Raw genomic sequence first — 22,636 nt, 5'->3', positions numbered from 1 at the left:
TCCTGTTGTGTCTGTATTAATGTATATTTGTTATGTATGTGTTAACCACCTCATTTAAATTGTCCAGGGCTGCCTAATTTGTTGGTGCTTAGTAAATAAAATGTAATAATAAATGTGTATGTTAATTCCAGCTGTGCACTTACAAAAATCTCCACTAGGGGGTAGAAGTGTTTTCTTTCAAAAGCAATACTCAGTCTTCTTTTTTATTTAATATATGGTGCCCTAAAGAATGGAAATTGCATTGTCCTCTTGGGCTTTAAAATGTTATGACACTACATATTGAAGCTGCCGGAGGGGAAAAGAACAACTTCTCCCTGTAACAAAAAGTAGATTAAGCCTCAGTTACTAACTCGAATAATTAAACTATAGTTTTTAATGAACAATAGCATTTTCTCCACCAGACTATGAGGTTTGCAATACATAGAAGCAGGTCCTGCACATGCCTTGCCAAACTACATTTTCATGTCAATTAACTCCAATTAATATGAAAGATAAACTTTTGTTTTATTCATTTGTTACCTGAGGTTAGCATTGCTGTTTAAATGACAACATATCTCCTGAGTGTACCTCTTTGAGACTCAAGTATCCCCTCCCTTCTTCTACTCCTGATGTCCCTGATGTGTAGTACCAGGTTGGACCCCCTTTTGCCTTCAGAACTGCCTTCAATCTTCGTGGCATACTTTCTACAAGGTGCTGGAAACATTCCTTAGAGATTTTGGTCCATATGGACATGATGGCGTCACGCAGTTATGTCGGGTGCACGTTTATGATGTCACATCCCAAATGTGCTCTATTGGATTGAGATCTGGTGACTCTGGAGGCCATTGGAGCACAATGAACTCATTGTCATGTTCAAGAAACCATTTTGAGATGATGTGAGCTTTGTGACATGGTACATTATCCTGCTGGAAGTAGCTATCAGAAGACGGGCACACTGTGGTCATAAAGAGATGGACATGGTCAGCAACAATACTTGGGTAGGCTGTCACGATGCTCAGTTGGTACTAAGGGGCCCAAAGTATGTCCCTCACACCATTACACCACCAACACTAGCCTTAACTGTTGATACAAGGCAGGATGGATCCATGTTTTCATGTTGGACCCTGTCATCTGAATATCGCAGCTGGAATTGAGACTCATCAGACCATGCAACGTTCTTCCAGTCTTCTATTGTCCACTTTTGGTGAGCCTGTGCAAATTGTAGCCTCAGTTTCCGGTTCTTAGCTGACAGGAGTGGCACCCGGTGTGGTCTTCTGCTGCTGTAGCCCATCTGCTTCAAGGTTCGACGTGTTGTGCATTCAGAGATGGTATTCTGTATACCTTGGTTGTAACGAGTGGTTATTTGACTTATTGTTGCCTTTCTGTCATCTCAAACCAGTCTGCCCATTCTCCTCTGACATCAACAAGGCATTTTTGTCAACACACAACTGCTGCTCACTGGATATTTTTTTGTTCTGTAAACCCTAGAGATGGTTGTGCGTGAAAATCCCAGAAGATCATCAGTTTCTGAAATACTCAGACCAGCCCTTCTGGCACCAACAACCTTGCCACGTTCAAAGTCACTTAAATACCCAATGCTGATGCTGGGTTTGAACCATGTCTACATGCATAAATGCAATAAGTTGCTGCCATGTGATTGGCTGATTAGCTATTTGTGTTAACAAGCAATTGAACAGGTGTACCTAATAAAGTGGCCAGTGAGTGTATATCATACATATTAAATATAAAATGATCTAATTAAGATACATTTATCTTATTCTCATACCCCACCAAAATATCAGTTGTCGAAAGCCGCACACCTGTGTTGCAGTGTCAGGAGGGGGCAGGTCCTTCCTGGTAGTGGATGGGAGCCATGAATAGCCATGACGGGGGAAGCTTTATGCAAGCTATTTTGTACAAAATCACCAGATTGCTATAAATCTCCCAAATCTGAAATATGTACATTTCTCACGCTTGAGTCAGATATGCACAGATGGAAGTGTGGTTGTGGAGCTGGTAGAATTTTCACATATGAGAGCAATAAAATCGGTTCATGATTTATAGAAAGAAAAAAATAAATCAGATTTTACACTGCGCAGGAAATGTGAAATAGCTTGTAGAGTATGATCTTGCTATCTAAAAGAAGGCTATCCAGGTTATAAACAGAATGCTATATTTAATGCCTATTTGATATTTGCCTTGGAGCTACTAATATGGTTATTTTATGAATATTGAAAATGTTGCATTGCGCCACCCGTATTATTATTTTGTAAACTATTTGAGCAAATGTATAAATCGGCTTCTCATGAAAATAATTTTAAAACATGATGGAAATGCATGGGTTGATTATGCCATTAAAAACCCATGGAGACGTGTTTTTTTTTTCCCCTGTATTCTAGGTTTATGGACTGAGGCATTCCAAAGAAGAAACAATGCAATATTTGTGATATTTGCAAAATGTATGGAAAATTCCTGCTTGATTAACACATTTAGTTGACAGTAGACATGTGTTTTGAATTGTGCGTCTTGTCAGTGCAGGAATTATGTCTGGACCATCACTCGGATTACATAATTGCTGGAAAAGTTTTTTTCTTCCCCATTGTTATAATGGAAGAATTTAACTTGTCTGTGTTTAAAAACACGGTGTTGTCTGGTATCCTCTAAAATACCCTCTTCATAATATTCAGCACCCTGATAGCTTTATAAGAAGCCATCAAAACCCACTAAATTATGTAACAGTGAATACTAGTATAATATTGAAGAGTGGCGTGTCTAGTTGCTCATCAGTACTGCTGTTTGGCGGATTAAGTTCAGACTCTCTATTCCTCTACCACTCCAAAATACCATCTTCATCTCTTCATCTGCTTCTTCAGCGGCTACCATGTCTATCAACATCTCAGTGGTGGAGTAATTGGTATGTGTAATCATAAAAACATGTCAACATGGTGGGTATTTAAACAACACCTCTCTTCAAGCAGGACAATCAGTACCTTATACTAAGGGGCAGCTGCATTTATTATATTCATCGATTAAGTCAGTTCTTTGGCAGTTGTAATCTACCAGCTAGGAGGGTTGCTGTTGCCCAGAACTGGGGATAAGGGTATATGAGGACAGGGCAGATTTTTCCTGTAGGAAGATATACAGGATGGACTGCTCTGCATGACCTTTATAAGATCATAGTAACTGCCTGTTGCTTGGAGTAAAACAAAAATGCATCACTTCTAGTAACATAGACTAATTTAGAGGCAGATTGAGGAAACAGTTTTAATGTATAGAAACTATCTAAACGAGGAGTTGATGAGGCTGAATGTATTTTGTTTCTTTACAACTGTACTGACTATATATTTTTAGAGAAACAGTTTATGTTAATGTATGAGACTGCAGTGACCTCACTGGTCATAAAACATTAATATCCTTGGACCTGTTACACTGGTTTTGGTTATTTCCTACCCTTGGGGCTTAGCGTAACAAAGTCTGGCTGAATGTCCATCATAGCAACCAAACATGAGTCATGGAGCTGTTACTCAATGTTTCTTAAAATTAGCACCCACAGTACCACCGTTCTCCAACTAAGACCCAATAATACGGGCTGGCACTATGAACAGGCATGACGCCAGCACGCCACTTCATCTTTGGAGCGTCTTTTGAGAGCTTTGTGGAGAAATGACCTGCCCATTGCAGTGCCGCACGTGCATTGATAAGTGAAAAAATGAAGTGCCTCACTTTAAATACATTTTAGTTTTCTAAACATGCTCTGGACCCCGTTGTGTATGTTAATGTGGGGTATGCCTGTAGTAGATGTCACCGCTAAGTGTCACTCAGTAGAACCATATCTGTTTTTTGTAATTGGGTCCTAGGAAAACCTTGGGACTCCTACATATAACCTATGGAATTGGGAGGACAATACATGGCCATGCGATCACATACAACCTTGTTGTTTTATAGGGCACTTCACACTATGTCACACTCATCCTGTGGGCCGTCTTTAAATATAATGGGACCCGGGGTAAGCCCTGCTGTGGCCTTGTCCTAGCCCAGCCCAACCATGCCTGACTTCTTTAACGGGGCAGCTGCTACTCTTTGCCTTGCATTAAAGGCAACCCTGTGCATCCTAAAAATACACTGATTCCATATTTCTCTAATTTTTCACATGCATAAAGTATTTTTGTGTGCAAAACTCAGCATACATTGTCATGTGTTTAACACATAAGAGGGGCAACACACAAAGCAGACAGGAAGTGCCAATGGAACAAACCCCTTGCATCAGGAAGGATATAGAATCTATACTGTGCATGATGTCATACCCGGACAACAAGGGGTCAGATGAATAATTTAAAGGCATAATTGAAATAATTGTTTTGTGCTTAAGACCGCTTTCATTAGAACTGGGCTTTAACTTTAAATTTGGTATGTGACAATTAACAAATAATACGTGTCAGGGCTGCATATACTCAAGGTTGGTGGGATGACCTTGTGATTATTTATTGCACACCAATAAATGTAAATGGATGTGTTGGCTTCTAATCTAAGAACCCTCAGGAACCTACTAAATGATCCTACTCTGAGACTCTGCAAATATCATGAAGATTCAATGTGACTGCTAATTAAACTTTGTAATTTAACGCTTTTAATACTCTTCCTCATGAATGGCCTAAGTTGTTAATATCCTTAATGTTCTCACCTCACGTAGCATTTTCACCTATGGCCCTCTTAAAGCACCAACTGGGGTGTAATCTAAGAATATCCCAATTTACCATGAGATCAGAGTGTTAACCCAGGCAGTTCCCAGGTATTTTTAAAACTTTGAACGGGTTACGACTCCTGTGTTTTACTTATGTTGTGATTTTGATTTATGTTGCTGATATATACAAGGAGATTTGGCTGCAAAATTTGAAAAGTGGTCTTATCGGCATAGCAACCAGTGCAATATTATAGTCAGTACAAATATTCCATTGGTTGCAGTGGTAGTAAAACCAATATTTTTGTCCCTTAGTCTTATAGCACTGCAACGTGCCTTTTTATTGCCCTATTTTAACCTCCTCAGCAAATGTCATAAATTTTTTTTTATATTATATATAGTGACTTCAATAGTTTACGTTTGCAAAATCCAACAAAGAATGTTAAGATGGCAATAACATGATTTTCATATTTTTCCCAGGTGCCACTGAGGTAAAAAAATTGTTCTTAAAATGACTGCTTGCATTTATCCCAGATTTCAAAGTTGTCCAATGACATTTGTGATACCAGACCAACAAAAATGACACATTCTTAAAAAAAAGAAGGAAGACACGTGTTTTATTCGGGTTTGTCAGTAAGATGCCAGAGACTCCAGGAGCCTGCGGTGTGGTAAGAAACAGTAGCCATAGGTGCAGCTAGGTAACATCTATAGGATTCTCAAACATTAGGAGAGTTTACAATGCTTTCTTAAACAGTCCGCGTTACATATAAATGTTCTCTCCCATTCCATATTCCATGTTTCTTCATCAGCCGGCGCCATTTCTTTAAAAATACATAAGGTTACCTGAAGTGCTCACTCCCGAGTGCATTACTGTGCCACCCATGACACATATAGCTTATTGCAATGGCAGCTTATAGAAGCTATTACTAATTATCTTATTAAGATAAACATCTAGCACAGATTCTGAAGGGACAACAATGTGGCCAATACATTGGTCCTGTAGGTTGTACACCAGTAGCATTTTTTTCATTTATCCCACACAGCAGCGCCCTCAGTCCACTGACAAAACAGTGTGTACCCGGGTGCAAAATAATACAAGAGGCTTAGTCCAGATCTGGTTGACTTTCCTAACCACACAAAGGTAACAGTGAATAAGGAGCAAAACATATGTTATCTGTAACATGGTATGTAACATGCATAACAGATCCCTTAAATTAGAAGTGCTCTAACTCTGGCTGCTTTACAAACACAAATTACATGAATAAATCCGAGTAGCTAATGGCTTTTTCTGGTAGTGTATGAATATGTAGAGGATATCAATATACCGTTGTATCTACTGGCCTTCATGAGTTTTCACGGGTTCCCACTGAACCGGTATAGTAATACATGAGTTGGTGAAGATCTTTCTTATTGTAACTCTGATATATTATTAGATTAGTAATAATAATGAGGAAAACGGATATAGCCGTAGCATCCTGAAGAGAAGACTTTAGTCAAAGCTAATAAGTTTTACTAGGCCAACATGGAAAAAGATGCAAAAGCCTTTCGGACCTCAGAGTTCTCAGATGGAAACCTCTTAAGTCCTTAAAAGCATTTGTGACTTGTTGCACCTTTCTCTATGTTGCTCAAATAAAAAGTGTCAAGTTCAACTAAAAACACCATTTCAAATCATTCTTAACAAAGACAGTCATTGTCCCCCCCCCAAGATAAGAATGTTTAGCTGGAAGATTACTAAAACTAGGGCTCCTGTAATCGTTTGCCCCTTTGCACGCAAATGGCAAAGGTTTACAGGAACTGCATTGGAGTAATGGTGGCAGTGAACTGTTTTAACCCTTCACTGTCAATCACGAGAGCAACTCTCCCTTCTGGCACAGACATGTGCTCCTGTCCGTGCATCTATTCTCAGTTAAAATACTCTGACAGCAAGTTATCCCACCATATTGACGGTAAATTCACTGCTTGCAAAGCAGCTGGGGTACTGACATACATAGACTTTACTCAGACATTAATGCTAATTCATTCTCTTCTACAGCACAAGTAACTATCTAAGTGGGTGAGTGATATAAGTTTCGACAGAAAAATGTATGTTCATGGCAACAACAAAAAATGCACAAGCATCGCTTTAACAATTGCATAGTCTTTAAAATATTAATTTGCCATATAAATAAATCGATTGTCAAAGCACACAAGCTGCAGAAAAAACCCCTCTGTGCCTGGAGCCCCACAATCCCTTCCAGGGATGGAGAAAGTGTACTTAGTTTTTTGCACCCCTCTGGCACTTAAAGGGCTTAGGTACCTCAGTCTAAACCTGGTGTTTGACACAGCCAAGAGGTGAGGGGGTTAAAATCTGCTCCCCAGCATTGCCTGGAATATATATATATATTATATTTCCATAAATCTGTTATCTAGGGGGGCTTTATTTCTCAGCACAATCTGTATCAGATGTCTGCTATAGGTTAGTTCTCTGATATTCCTCAAGTGTGGCAATAAAGGCTTAAATAATTCACTAGACCCTCAGCTGCTTTTTGGTTTTGGGGCATTACGTTTTATCATGCTATTACAGCACCACTGTTTGCAGGAAGTGTGGAATCAGCAGAGAGTTTGTTTTTTTACTTTATTTCTGAAGGTTTACCACAGTGCATAAGACCACATGCAGTCAAAGAAAGCCCCGCCAATGCTGGGGAACGGTCACCAAAGCGCTATTAGGAGAAAACACAGCGGTGTGTGTGTGTGCTCTGTGGGATAAAGTGTGAGGAACCATAACTATTCTTTATTATTACTGTCCCTTTACCTCCGAGACACCGCACAGCACTTACACTTTCTTCCACAGTCTCAACCTTTGGACTGTGGAAGAAAGTTCTTATCAATTGGTACAAGAAGTTATCTTTTTTTGGAAAGACTATCCCTCTAATGTATACATCCCAGTACAAGTTTTGCTCTCATTTTAAACACTAAGCAGAGTGTGTTCTGCGATAACAAGATATGAAGAGGCTAAACCCTTATATACCAGATGTCTTTGTGACTGCAGACTGAAAACAAGAATTCATGCTTTTTCCCTGAAGATACTGGTGACTAGGATTCTAGCCTCGTGCTTAAAGGGTAAAGTACTAAACGGATTATTTGATAATAAACTGTGCACATGAATATATACAAGGACGATTGTAACTGTACTGAATTATACTCCTGCCTTCTCCTGCCTCAATGCAAGAGAAAACAGTGGAATCTTACAAAGCAGCTGAACGGAATACTGCAGGGACCATCAATCCAGTTAAGCGACATCCCTGTTTTGCCTTACAGTGAGCAATCTCTTTCTGTAAGAGTCTAGATTGCTCAGATTGTTCAATTACATTTTTCGAGGACATTGTACCTTTCAGGTTAACCAAAGCAAAAGTTTCAGCCCCCCCGCCCCTCTATCATCTTGGTAAGAGTGCTAAAGGAACAGTTCCAGTACCGCATATGTGCATCCCTTGACCTATAATGCCCTAGAATTGTATCCCTATATATATATATTTACCCTGAGCTATCCATCCACTTATGAGTGTTTTGAGTTTTTAAACCAATGCTCTGCTTCATTTCAACCTTCAGAAGGTCCAAAAATAACAGTATGTTTCTTTTGAGGTCATTGTTTATGACTGCAGGTATGGGTAATTAAGTTCCTTCTCTGGTGTTGCAGGTCTACTAGTAAGAATAGACTCTATGCATTGGGAGCATGTTCCAGTTACAAAATACTTCTGAGGAAAGATCAGGGGCTGAGATAGGGGTGTTAGATCAAGTCCTGCCCCAGTTCACTGTGTGCAGGCTTAGGTTCCAGTGGATAAGTGTGGGAAGTAAAGGTGGAGATGGCTCCTTAGTAAGGGGAGAAAAGAAAAGTCCCATGTGCAGTTCTGATGGGTCCGGGAGCTGGTCGAAGAAGATGTGTAAGTGGTGGAGCTTGGAGAAGTGGTGGTGTTGGGGCTGGACGTAGACTTAGCGGAGAAGGAACAGCGGCTGCCATTGCCATTGCTAGCGGATTGGGAAGAAGGCCTGCAGAAAATGTTTTGTGGAGGTTCTTGGGGAACATAAGACCACCCTGCAATAGAAACACAAAATATCATTATGTTAAAAAATGTTCACCTGCAACTGTGTGAGAACACAAAACACATTACCAATACTATGTCTTGTGCTATTACTCATGAAATGTATTTAATGTGTATGTGTTTTTTTTTTGTTTTTTTTAAGAAAAAGGAATATAGATTGCTAAAAGAAAATTGTGACTATATTATAATAAAGTAAAAATTGGTAGCATAAATCCTAGTAGGCAGGATCTTGTTCCTACAACATTAGAAGTCCTACCAACTTTAATAAAAAAACAAGAGATTGCCACTAAATAATGTGTAATGTCTCAATGTAAGAAATTGTTCAACACTTGTTTATTCTCATTACTCTTATTTTACCATATAAACAGGAAATTACTGTTCCACACAGAAAATATAGATTTATGTAAGTGAGTCTTTGTAATGTGTTTAAAGTGTGGAATGTTATTTTTGTCACCAGATAGTGATTCAGGGATTTCATTTTACTATATATTGTTCCTGTAAGAGAGACTCTTAGATCATTACCGTAAGCTCTTGTAGGGTTTGCTGTTTCTTGTGCCGGCTCAGAAGAGGGTTGGGTTTCCCTGCCACACCATCACGATGTCTGCGACTTGAGATGTGCTGGTGGGAAGACAGCAAGAATATGTACTTTATTAGAAAAGAGCATTGAGATCATCAAATTTACAGAAGTGATTTGTGGCTCACGTTAATTTGAACATTTTTTTAAATGTAATTCATTATTTGATCTTTTGGATCAACAGCAACAAATTAACAGATATAGGAAAGGCTGAACTTGATGGACGCATGTCTTTTTTCAGCCTATATAACTATGTAACTATGATCCAACATCTGAGGTTCACAGGGCTCTAAAAAAAACGTGAACTAATTCATGAACTAAAAGGGAAGTCAACCTAAACAACTCCATGGGCTGGTTACACACTATGGGGCTCTCCAATAACAACTGCTGGGGTGGGTTGCCTACCTTTACCTATATTACTGAAACAAGAGTAAGCTTCAGTTCTGGACTGTTGCTTGCATATAAAACCAATATTCAAGTATCCCAAAATTCACATAAACATGTATGTGTTCTATACAAAACATGTCCTTTTAGCACATCCTATCATATAACCAGTCTTTAGCTATATCACTCCTCTGGTATCAGGCTCTCACTTTAAGTTGTATGCTTCCTTAAGCAGGTATCTCCACACCTTAACTATGTCACTGTTTGTATAACCTCAATGGGCATTGCTGCAGAACCTGTTGGTGATATATAAATTAAACATAACGATAGGCTACCTGTTTGAGTTGCCCTTCAGAAGTGACTCTAATGTTACAGATCTCACAGTGAAAGGTCCTCTCTTGGTTATTGGAGTCAGTTGGTCCAGTGGAACCATTGCTCAAACCACCCATTCGAGGGTAGGCTTTGATTGGACCAAGCCCACTGCGAGCCTCCAGGATAGTCTTGTGCTTGGTTCCTGTAATTAATATGACTGCATTAATATTCCACCCAATCTAACTTTCAAAAGCTGTCAAATTCAGCTAACCAAATACTGCTATTTACTGAACAGTGAGGTGTAGTTGAGTTATAAAAATGGATACACTACATTAACTACGCATTATATTGGGCCAACCTGACCCTTTTACCAAGGTATGCCCTTTACACAAAACTGGTCGGGCAAAATAAAATCCTAGTTAGTTAAAAAAACTCCTTGGGTTTTCTATCTGAATAAAAATGCCATCTGTTTATTATATTAATCCAGGGCTCTGCAATTGCCCAACACATGCAGGAGCCAGCCACAAGTGATGTTACATTACATGACCCCACTGAGCTTCTGATACCGCTTGGAAATGCTTGGAAAGAAATACTTGGTTCTGTATATATAGAACCATATGCTTTAAAGAATCAGTTTGTGTGTCCAACAGGTGAAACTTTAGGCTCCAAAATGGATAGCTGTCATGGCAACCGTGCACGTGGGGTTTGGCAAGCCCTGTATTAATCCTTATTAACTCATTATAACAAAAAAATCATATCATTATTATTTTAAAAAAGATTAATATATTTTGAATGCATCATCAAAGCACAGCAAATTTCTTATGTTACATGTATCTTTGAGAAATCTGCCTTCTTCCAGTCCTTATTTTGACATCTAAGCAGCTGATGCTCATTTGATGGCGCAACTTAATTAAAGCTGTAAGAGGTCGTACCTTTGTTATGAGCCTCGAGCTGTGACGCCGAGTTTACAGACACCTTGCAGAGGGCACAGTATAACAGTTTCTTGGCTCTGTCATCATCACTCTCTGATGCAGAAGTGCTTGTTCCACTGTTAGCAGGCGCTGAAGAGGAAAGTGGTTTTGAACACCCCATATCTGCCTCAGATGACACATACTGATACCCCTCTAGATGTGGGGCCGGGTTCTCATGCAACGGCATCATTGGTATATCAGGGCTCTCAGCGGGTGGCAAATCAGCTCCATCACTGCCGTGTTGATCTATTAAAGTAGAAGAAGAAAATGATGTATGAATTGAATTGTTGGTAAAACAATGCATTTAACCGCTAAAAATGGTTAAAGGGTTGCATTATAGTGTGGGTATTTTCCAGAACATACCACGAAAAAAAGTGGTCCAGGACAAAACCACAAATTATTATTTTTTAATATCATTCATCTCAGGGTTTTTTGATACTCATGATTAAGTTGGCACATCTGCAAGACCAAAGATTAATTCACCCAAGTTGAATGCCTTGAGATCATGAGGACTCAACTAAGGCTGCCTGCTTGAGTTCCAATAATACAAGCAAATCAGTTTGATGGTTCTTCAAGCCTTTCAGCCTTTTTATATACACTTTGCCAAAGATAAAACATATAATTTCCATATGACAACAATTTAGAATCTAAATCATTTTTAGAATAGTATATTTGTCTAAAGTGCGAAGTTGTGAAGATTTTGTTTTCTGCTGGTTTGGACAATATGTCATATTGAGAATATGTTGACCTGAAACACATAACTCAGGGTTGTTTCCTGGTGCATAATTTCATTGCTCATTGATCAGTGACATCCAGATCAGACCAGCACATAACTAAACATAGATATATAGAATTGTCTTATATAGTCTAGGTGATGTAAAATAATAGGTCTGAATTGCACATTTGCTCGATCTTTAAACGCTCTATGGAAGCTTAGCTCAGAGGCTTCATTCATGATCACTCTTTTGCATTGTTACCTATGCCAACGCAATGGAGACCCCTTTAACACCACTTTGAAAAAGACACCAATTCAGCCGATGAGCTGATAGGGCCAGGTTTCCATATTCTACAACTGTTGCTTGCAGCGGGGAGATAAGTGGCCATGAATTAGACTGACGTACGTACATACCGAGAAATAAATGTCCCAGGCTAGGACTATAAGAAATGCCAATGACTATATAAACTACATTAACTGAGATTGATGGGTAGGGAATTCTTCATCCCCATTATTAATAATGATAACACTAGTTTTGTAGCAGCAATAAATAGTGGTGAGTTCAAGGTCTGGAAAGCCCCTAAAATTAGAAAAATATGGCCAGCAGACCCTGCTGAAACGGAGCCAGATTATATGGGAAACAGTTCCTAGAAAGGTTTTTTAAACACAGATTTCTGTAAATGTAAGCAGCATTATGGGCCTGTGAGTAGATGTCTTCCATACACCAAATGTGTTTCAAAGAGTTTATAATGGTTGCTATGTGACTAAACTGTTCTGCTCGCAGGGGTTGTTGGCTGGGATACTTAGTGTGTTTTTGTGTATTTTATGAGATGAACACTGAACTCTTACTTGGGTGAAACCCAACAATTTGAGACATGTTAACAAGTCAGCTGGTGTGACATTGCCATGCAGCCAGAACATGTGTTAGAGACTATATTAAACAAATGAATTAAAGCCCAACCTAATGTTCAGGAAGGGCGAGCTGTGGGGAAAAAACATATACAAAGTGTGCACACGAAAACAAAATAAATAAATGTCAGGAAGCAGTGACAACGAAAAACTTGCCCCCCCAGGGGGCAATGCAACCAACAAAAAGCAGTTGTAAATAGTGTTCTGCTGTGTATTCTACAGTCGAAAAAGAGTGGTAGAATGTGACACTTCCATTGCTCCGTGGTCCAGTTCTTATGCTCACTTGCCCATTGTAGGCGCTTTCGGCAATGGACTAGGGTCAACATGGGCACCCTGACTGGTCTGCGGCTACGTGACAAACAGCGATATACTGTGTGTTCTGACACCTTTCCATCAAAACAACGACAAACTTGCCTCTGCCAGGGGGCAAAGCAACCTACAAAAAACTGTTGTTAACGGAGATCTGCTGAGTTCTTATGCTCACGTGCCCATATGACGTACAGCTTTGGCCCATAAAACATTTTTTTTCTACGTAAGATTACCATATGTAACAGGAACTTTTGTTAGGAACCTATCTGTGGCAGGAATTTCACAGGAGATCATGTAGCACTCACAGCTTGCATGATACCTCTGAGGCAAAGTAAGGCAAGACTAAGTGTGTTTACTTGCCAGAGTTTCCAGAGAAGGCTTTAAATTGCATGATAGTCTTTTTTTGGCTTAAAATGCAGCACAGTCCCACTGATTCAGCTCCTTAGTAAGCAATACAGTCAGGAAGAATTAGATAGGGGTACTTAACAATATATGGCCATACAGCGTGACAGAATCCCCCAATATTTATGCCTCAGATGGGTGTTTTTTGAATGGTATTCAATTGAACAGATTATGATTTTCCAGCGATAACAAACCCATCTCTACGGCGAACATGGGAATAGAAATCCAACAAAGTTTGTTCTTGACAGGCATGCAGAGAATTGATGAATATTTTATTTTCTTCAGTCTGACGCTTACAGTCTATGAGATTTATCAACCGTTAGCAATATCCTACACTGCAAATATATATTGATATTGGTAACTTTTTATTTATCTACATGTAAACTGTTACTATAAAGTATGTTGATTAAAAACACCATTGAAAGTTGAGGAAATTGCATCATCGCTATTATCAGCCAGGCGTAAAACAAAGTGCAGAGCAGTACGAAGACAGCCCTGATCTATGCTAGGATAGGAGGCACGGGCTCCAGGAAATAAACTAATGTTCCAGGTTACAAAACTCGGGTAAAAATAGCATCATCTGTTGTAGGAGGGAACTATTACTTTGAAAGCATTTTTATTGCCTGATACATCTGGTGCTATTTCTGACCTAGACTCAGAAGTTCAAGGGGGAAGGGGTTGAAGGAGACACAAAAACTCAGTCTGAATTGTTACTGTGATAGGCAAACTCAGTGCTGAGCTTCCAGCGCTGGTTTTAGGGGCACAGAGATGTTCGGAGTAGATGGTTTTGAAGCCTCCACACCCGGAAAATTGCTGCATCCAAGCCAAGAAGGGGAGGACAGGCATCACACTGAGCTCATCTCTTCCTACTGTGATGTTTATACAGAACACTCGCCCTGGATTTATTGATGACATAAAAAAGAGACCAAGGCTTCATGAGGGCAATGTGGTATATAACAAAAGGGATTTCTTCAGTCAACACCAAGAATTGCCTCAAACCTCTGTATAGTTACACAATGGTTTATATTGCTTTGCTGGGTTGTACGGCCAAAAATAATTGGTCTATTCAAATACTCGTCAGTCATAAAATGACTTTTTCAGCTAGATATTCAATAACATTCTTCAAAGACGAGCAGAAGGACATACGTTGTACAGATAATTCTATTTGAGAAATGGAACAAACCTAAACTGAGGGTGAAGCTGATAGAGAACGCCTACTGTGAGTAATGAAAAGATAAAAGGAACAGAATAACTAGGGAGGGCTGGGGATTTAGAAGCCATTTGTAGCAGAAGACAAGAAGCAAAACATGTATTATATTTATGAGCGATAAAGGTATACATCTACGTCTGCGTTAAATAATAAGTCCTTTTTTTCTGTTTAAAATGTGTATTTTTTACTGTATTTCTCCCCATCCCCTAATCTGGCACACGTTCAAAAGTATATATTTAATGCTTTTAAGATGGGTGTAATTAGATATTGTGCCACAGGACCAATGATGTGCGTAATGAATGGTTATCGGAAAAAGAACAGAAGGTGGCGTGCTGTGCTGGAATGAAACATGCGTGTTTGTGTGTGCAGGAGGGGGGTTTGGCGTCAGATGTGTGCTGTGCTTTTGGCATTACCGAATGTCATTTGCAGCACGAGTGGGGTGTGCCAGGGAACGGCAATAAACACTACAGGTGAGGCCATGGTGCAAGGGTGACTTTGTGTATGAAAGCAGAAGCCAGCAGCAGGACAGAGGTGGAAAATGCAATCACAAGTTACAATATGGAGTTAAAAGATTCAGAATGGTTCAGAAAGTTCAGAGAAAGTAGATGGCATTACTTTAGGTAATTAAGAGGTTGACCCCATCACAAAGGATTAACCTAGTAACGCCTGCTGCGGAAGAAGATCAATGTGTTTCACACTTTGAGAGTAAATATAAGTGATACTCACGAATAAGCACTGTAAGGCTTGCTGTAAAACAGAGCTCTTGTATCCGAATTTGATTTTAAGCTAGCAGTAAATTCTCTATTTTTAAATCAGTTCCATGGCTCCATGATATTTATGACATATTATTATAGCCCTTTGAAAACGGAATGGGGAAAGTCAGCCACCCATAAATCTCCAGTACTCATGGATTACATAAATCCAGATTTATAAAGGTATATTTCAAATCATATCAGACTGAGGAAGGGTTGGACAACAATAACAATTAGTGAGCAGGAGGCTGTTGTAAGGCCCAGCTGGTGAAACACTAAGCAATATGGTTTCTTACAATTGTTTAAATCACAGTACACAATTCTTACTATTTTCACAGAGCGTACATATTCCACAGCCGTGTACAACTTAATAGGATAAAAAGAGTACATGAAACAAAATGGAATGCCACTTTGTCAATTTTTACATCTGATTCCATTACTGAGCACTTTTTGGAGTCTTATTTTTAAGAATATTTGTTCTCCTGGCCAAGTGGTTTTTGAGTCCAGTTTTAGATTGCGCAACCAGTGTAGAAACCAGCAAAGCCTCGGCCTTTCTGAAACGCAGTGCAAGGAAACTTGGTTCACTTTCTATGTGTAAGCAAGAGAGAGCAGCAGCTTATGAGAAAGAAGGAATGCATGACAACAAACAAACAAAAAAATACAGGATTCTCAAAGGAACAGAGAGGACACTGTACAAATCTGCTGGCTCGCTCTATTACACGGATGTGTTTACAGTTTAATCGTCTGAGAGCTCACAGTATGATAACGCAAGCAAGAAAACCTAAAGGTGTTAGATAAATCTTGAAAAGACAATGGGGCAACGGCTATGGATAATTGGAGTGGGGTCAATGGTGGAAGGAGGGTTGGTTGGCACCAAGCCATGTAGAGACCCATGGGGAAGAAGGGGTCCGGATTAAAACAACAACAGGTTAAACAGTGGGGAGTAAGGAGTAAGGAGGAACGGATGTTTTTCAGGAAGACAAATTCCAAATCCTACCCGTTGGACATAAATACATTAGAATGAAGAAAATAAATTAAGCAGCATAGAACTTGAGGATTATCAGGAAACATTCCTTTTGTTTGTACATTGATGGCTAACTACTACCCACCAAACAAGCTGAGATGACAGATGAGGCTGTTTGGCACCTAGACTAGCCTGAAGTAAGTGATTCGTTGGAAGTTTCGAACATAACCATTGTCCAGCAGAAGGAGATACGCGTGATCAATGTGTTCTTCACTACTTGTTTTCAGGAGTTGTGCACCCCTGCCCTAAACCAGTGGTGTATCAACAGGGCTGGAATGGGACACAGTTGCATCTTGCAAGTCCCCAAGTACCTAGTAACAAGAATGGTACCAGGGAGCTCTGTTTCTCACTTAGCACAGAAATCTCTTTCTCCGATCCAAATAGTGCACTCAGAATGCCAAATGATAATGTCATCAACTGGCACCCAGAATGTCAGTGTGGTAGGACTGGCACAGAGCAGCCACGTATCTTCTTGATGCCAGCTGGATCACCAGGCCTAGTTACAGCACTGTGTACATTGTAGAACTTTAGACAGGGTAATACAATGGTGAAATCTTGAAGCCAAAGGCATTCATGTCTACTTCATAATTAGCAAACGATTCACTTGTTACAGACAGACTACACTGTCTTACATTGACTGGATCTTGCAGGAACCATGCTAAATATTTTGCTAGTGGTTGTTGTATTATTGCATGATGTGAAAATCATCAGTTTGTTAATCTGGTACCTGCCTGACACACACAAAAAAAATCCCAAGTAAACTAGTCACGGTATGCTTGCATCGCACGGCTTGTAACTAAATGCCCATAGTCATCCATGCTAAACAAATACAGATCAGGACTTATGTAGCTTAATTGATGTTTTTCAATAATAAAGATTATTATTATTATTATTTTTAGTAGTATTAGATACATGCTAGCGTCCTAATAGCTGATTTAACGACAAAACAGAGCAGTTCTATAGAGGATTTGTCTACCTATCTTATTGGGTTTACAGTATATTGTACAATCGTGGACAGATGCCATTAGGGTAGTCCCTGGTACCATCAGACACTGCACTCCTCTTAAACTGGAACGTAATTCCCATGCCTTATCGCTTTTAAACAGACCCCACGTGTATGTAGTGTATCCTTCCTTTCTTGGGTTTTTATTTTGATCCAGAAATGATACGTCATCTGCCTTTTCTTCATCTCTGACCTCAACCTTGTAAAACTTTAATAGATGTTGAAACTGTAGACTAAGCCTCATTGGCTGAACACGGCTGAATTCCCTTCTAAAATCCTTTAGTTCAAATGCTGAGTCTAGGTCATTTTGTGCTGGGGTCATTATTTGTACACATATTATATTAAAATGTGAGTTTTTGGGAACAGAATTATAAGTTTAGTACAGAACAAAAACACAAACTTATTATTATTATTATTTATTGTTTTATATAGTGCCATCATATGCCATAGTGCTATACAATGGGTAAACATAATGCTGAATGCCGAAAAAATAAACCTAAGGTTTTTAACTGACATTTGTATACTTATTACCAAGCAACAAATGGACGCACACAAAATACACAAGCATGAAATGCCAAAATGAACACTGAGAAAATGGAAGTACACCCTGGAAACTTTTCTCAAAATGACATTCATTAGAGCATTTTAAGACTGGGAACACTATAAGAGACAGATGTGTTATTTCTGTCCAAAAGATCTTCTCAAACTACATAACGTAATGTATGCCGATCTAAAAATACAGACACTATACTAGTGATTATCATTTTTATAGAACAAACTAACAATAAGGCCCAATTCATCATCTAAAAAGGCCTCATTTCAGGCAATTGTGAATGTGGGAATTCACCAAGGCAAACCAGGAACCAATTCTCTAGATGAACTCAGCAAGGTCCCTCTACTGCTGGAAAGTCTCTAAGTTAAATACAAAGTCCACAAACAAATGACCTTAAGAAGGAAGCTCTGGAGGCAGACTAGATTCCTTAACGGAATTGTGTCTGAACTTCTAAGTACCAGGAGAACAGATCTGTGAAACTAATGGATGACTACCACTGAATTTTGATTTGGTGTCCCTCAGCTATAGCCAGGTTGCCCTGAGTTTTGAACTCGTGACTCCATAAGAAGATGCCATAGACTGCCACCTCCGAGTATAAGTAGGGGTTTCAGTTGACACACTACAGACACACACTGTTTGCATTCCAGTAATGAAATTGAATGGAATATTTCTGGATATAATGGGGGGAGTTATGTGGTTTAAGTGTTTTATGTTCCTTAATGTTATTACAGTCCCAAGCAGTACGTGTCTTCATTACTCAGCTGGCTCCATTACCGTGGAAGGATTTAAGGCCATTAAAATTGTTTGGATAAAATATACACTCAGCTGCATGCAAATGCACACGCATAGTGGACTATTTTTGGCAACGCACATTTGTCCTATAAAACTATAATAAAGACGTCAACACAAACATGTCTTTGTAGGTAAACACATTTATGCCTATTTCAGTTCAGCCAACGGTGGTTAGGAGGCCCCCTCGCTAGATTACGAGATTCCTCCAACCTTCAGTTTACTTAAACATTTTGTTGAGTTCAACATATAACATATGTAGGCTTTCCATATTAAATCAAGACACGCTGCAGACAGAATACTGTATTCACAATCGGACATAATTGGGTGCATATGCACTACGATGTGAGAGTGAGGACACAGTATTTTTTCTCACACCGATGGTCAATGAGTATGTAATGGGGGGGAGGATTTTATTTTGGAAGATTAGCTTCTCTGGAAACTTGTCCAATACTTGATAAGTGGTCACAGCTGGAAAAGAAATTACTCATTTAACCCCTTTTCTGGAAAGGAACTAAGCCAGGAGGAACGCCCATGTTAGCTAAATCTAGCTAAATGAGACTTAAAGGGACACTTCACTGTCCCAGAGTGACCTGTGAGCAGCGAATATATATTAAAATTACCTTGTAAGTATTTTCACATGCATTTGACCTGAAAAACTAATAATACACTTAATGGCTTACCTCAGCGAGAAGTTGCGGTCGGATATTTCTCGCCGCTGACTGGCTGCTTGAAACAGCCAATCAGTGGCAGGAAAGCACTCTCATCGAAACGGGGAAAGCGGCAAATTGGAAATCAGAGAAAGTGGCAAACACGTCATTCTCTTTTTACAACTTCCTTTCACTTCTCCTTAAACTTTTCATAGATATTGACTTAATAAAAGGTGAGGAATATCGTTAATAACTTAATGAATACACATTCAAAGCTTGGCGAAGCTGAATTACGATGGCTGTCCACATGGTATATTCAGAAGGTTGTGGTTTCTTATATATTAAGAAAAGCAGCAGTTCCACTTTAATGCTTTAGGTGAAAAAAAAACACAAGCAGGGATTCACATTGGCACAACTTGGCAGCATTTTTGTACAACCTTATAAATAACTAAGAGGAAATAACTAAGACAAATGCCACCATATTCTCTTCTTTTGTTAGTAGTGAAGTGCAGGAGGGTCCTGGGAAACATAGTTTCTCCACGCGTGGGTTGGCTCTGAATTTTATAACGAAGCCTTTACAGTTTTGAGAAGTAATACAGGAAATCCCCGAGATAACATATTCCCTTACCACTGCAGTTACATTTCCTCATCTCTTCTCTAATAATGTCTCTGTTATCCCCAACAAACCACAGAAAGGACTACAGGGCTTCTTTAGCTAAAGCCTGAATTTCCCACAGGGATACGTCCCCTTTTGTTCAATGTCTTAATATAAGTCTCGGCATTAGGACACAAAGCACATTGTTAACTGAATTAGAGACCTATATGACGCTTGCCACATTTTATGAATCCAGTATATATATATATATATATATATATATATATATATAATTTATTTTTTCTAACGGTAATACTATTAAACAATGGACTGTGATTTAACGAACCAATGCGGTTTACGTAATTTGAAGCCAGTTGATCAGAAAGCTTCCCATATAATAACTTCAAGGTCACGTTCCATTACAATTTCTAATTTTACCCCTGTCTCGGTCACATGGCAGCTATTACATTTGCCCTTAAATCCACACTCTTTAAGAATGTCCCTGGGGTCTGACAGTCAATTATAGCTCTATTTAAAAAGGCTGGGGAAAAAAAAGAAAATACATTTGAACCTAACCAGAAGGTAGTGTGCGCTATGATGAGCCGTGATCCGGTAATGATTGTAACGTATCCCACATGTTGGTTGCTTATACAGTGGGAGTCGGTACATGCAGTATCAGACGTAAAAATGTGAGCGAGATAACGCCATAAACTGTATCAACGATTCTGAAACCTTTTTACTCTCGACTCCAATGTTTATTTGCTAAATTGTGCAGTTGTGAGCTGGCCCCATGTTTGGAATGACCAAACAGACCTACGTTTCCCATGGCGTCCATCAAAGCTGCTAGGTGTACCTGTTTACGAGGGACAGTCCCTCCTTCACCCCCAGGGTGTTGCTCTTTTGTAGGAGCTTAGAATGATTGTGGGTATGAATGTATTACAATGTTCTACATCCTGAAACACCCTAAAACGCCATCATATGCTGTACAACAAGTAAACAAAGTGAAAAAAGTGTATAAATCAGCAGACAATTACATTGTGAAATCCATGTGTCGAATACACAAATAGCTTCTAATAGGCCACAAAGTGTTGTAAAACGTGTTGGTAAAGCCCTGACCCCTGGCCACACCGCAAGCGCCTAGTAATTACGACACTTCATAGCCACTCAGGCAAGCTTGCAATTTAGTGAATACGACTCCAAACTTACTGTACTTCTTGTGGTGGAGAGTGTGATTTGCCCCTTCTAACATTTAGTGCACACTTATGTATGTACATGCGGGTATTTTTATTTATATAGAGCTGAACTTCATATAACAGGTTAAAAAATGAGTAAATATAACAAAGGGTTGGCACCATATAAGAAGTCCAGGTCATTTTAGCATTAAATCTATTCTCTATAGGATGCACAATGTATGGGAGCACAGCTGCTTCTGCTCGTCATGCTGGGTTCTCATGACACGGGACGTCACAAACTTAACCCTGTGAAGACCAAATGAGCTCTGCTCCAAATGAACTAAAATGGCCAAATACGATACTGAGGTGCGTACCTCCAAAACAGATGGACAAATGTCTTTAAACCAGTGACATGCACTGAAAGAATGACTTTTAACAGCATGTCTGATATAACACATAGTAAGGGCAACTCATCCACCATTCTTCAAGCTACGTCTCACTCACCTTTGCTGTCTGTGTCACTCTCGCTGGCACTGGGCACCGGACTGGTCATTGGCGTGGTCCTGTCCCCGTCTTGCCCTCCCTCTTTCTTTCGGGTCTTGGCGTTCTCTATTCCCTTCACTCGCCGAGCGTGCCGGTTGCCTTTGTAATGTGCCTCCGCCTGGTTCTGCAGAGAGACAAGGCAAGCAATTGACAGATCTGTCTCGAACCTTTATCGTGATCCGGCTACGCTTAAAACCCTTGGGGCTTGTACAAAACCAAAATGTACACGTCCAAACCCCCAGTGTGCATTTTGTACGTACCACGTTACATTAACATGTGCACTTGTCTTCACTTGTCATATTTAGTGCTTCTTCATCTCTACACCGTCCAGCTGTCACTCCTTATGAAATCATATATATGGCTCTGCATGCGACAGGAACCATTTGGTAACAGCGGGAGGGTGTGGATTCGGGGAAGAAAATACTAGTTATTTTTAATATGAATCTTTAATATGCCACATTTTCTCTAGCAATGATGACTCACCAGCCTCGGAGCTACAAATAATACTTGATAAATGGCTCAAGGTGGTATTTTTAAGGTACGCCTTTACACTGTAAGGGTTAACGCGTGTGGATCTCAAGCACAGAATCCGCGTTGTAAAGATCAAGAAGCGAAAGAGTGTCACGCACAATATTTATATATATTAAAAAATAAGTCTAAGGATCACCCTGACCCCCGATTTCCCAGGCTCATTCACAGGATATGCGCGGCTGCGCGACTCTCTATAGTTAAACATTGGAACACATGCATCCCTTCCCGATCACTAATTTTATCTAAAATGTGGCATATTATGCACATGGAAAAACTCACTGCATACATACACAATACTACTGAACGCTTTCGGAAGGTGTGGACCCCCTGGATGTCTTCCGCCTACGCTGACGGCTCCACGGGCCGGATTGCTGCTCTGTGAGCTACCATTCTGGCCCATCGGGTGGTCTCTTTCTTCCCCTTCTCCCTTTCTCTCTTTTTTTTTTTTTTTTGGCCCCTCGCCTTTCCGCACTGGTTTCCCTCTTCCTCCCTCCCTTTGTGAGTC

The 22,636-nt window shown here is 39.7% G+C and overlaps 1 protein-coding gene across 2 annotated transcripts in view; it reads right to left on the bottom strand.

The window, feature by feature from the left end:
* Positions 1–7,252: 7,252 nt before the first annotated feature.
* ZNF385A (zinc finger protein 385A) overlaps positions 7,253–22,636 on the bottom strand; it is a 103,857-nt gene continuing 88,473 nt past the window's right edge. For both annotated transcript variants that reach the window (XM_053455961.1, XM_053455962.1), the window contains 5 exons: positions 21,562–21,724; positions 10,936–11,220; positions 10,027–10,205; positions 9,256–9,351; positions 7,253–8,726 (listed from right to left, as the gene is read on the bottom strand). In XM_053455961.1, coding sequence (XP_053311936.1) covers positions 8,505–8,726; positions 9,256–9,351; positions 10,027–10,205; positions 10,936–11,220; positions 21,562–21,724 — 945 coding nt within the window. In that variant the 3' untranslated portion in view covers positions 7,253–8,504. The remainder of the gene's footprint in view (positions 8,727–9,255; positions 9,352–10,026; positions 10,206–10,935; positions 11,221–21,561; positions 21,725–22,636) is intronic.

The sequence above is a fragment of the Spea bombifrons genome, chromosome 2, assembly GCF_027358695.1.
Source record: "Spea bombifrons isolate aSpeBom1 chromosome 2, aSpeBom1.2.pri, whole genome shotgun sequence".
NCBI lineage: Eukaryota > Metazoa > Chordata > Amphibia > Anura > Pelobatidae > Spea > Spea bombifrons.
Note: the sequence above shows the minus strand (reverse complement) of the source record. Positions and strands in the feature narration are given on the sequence as shown.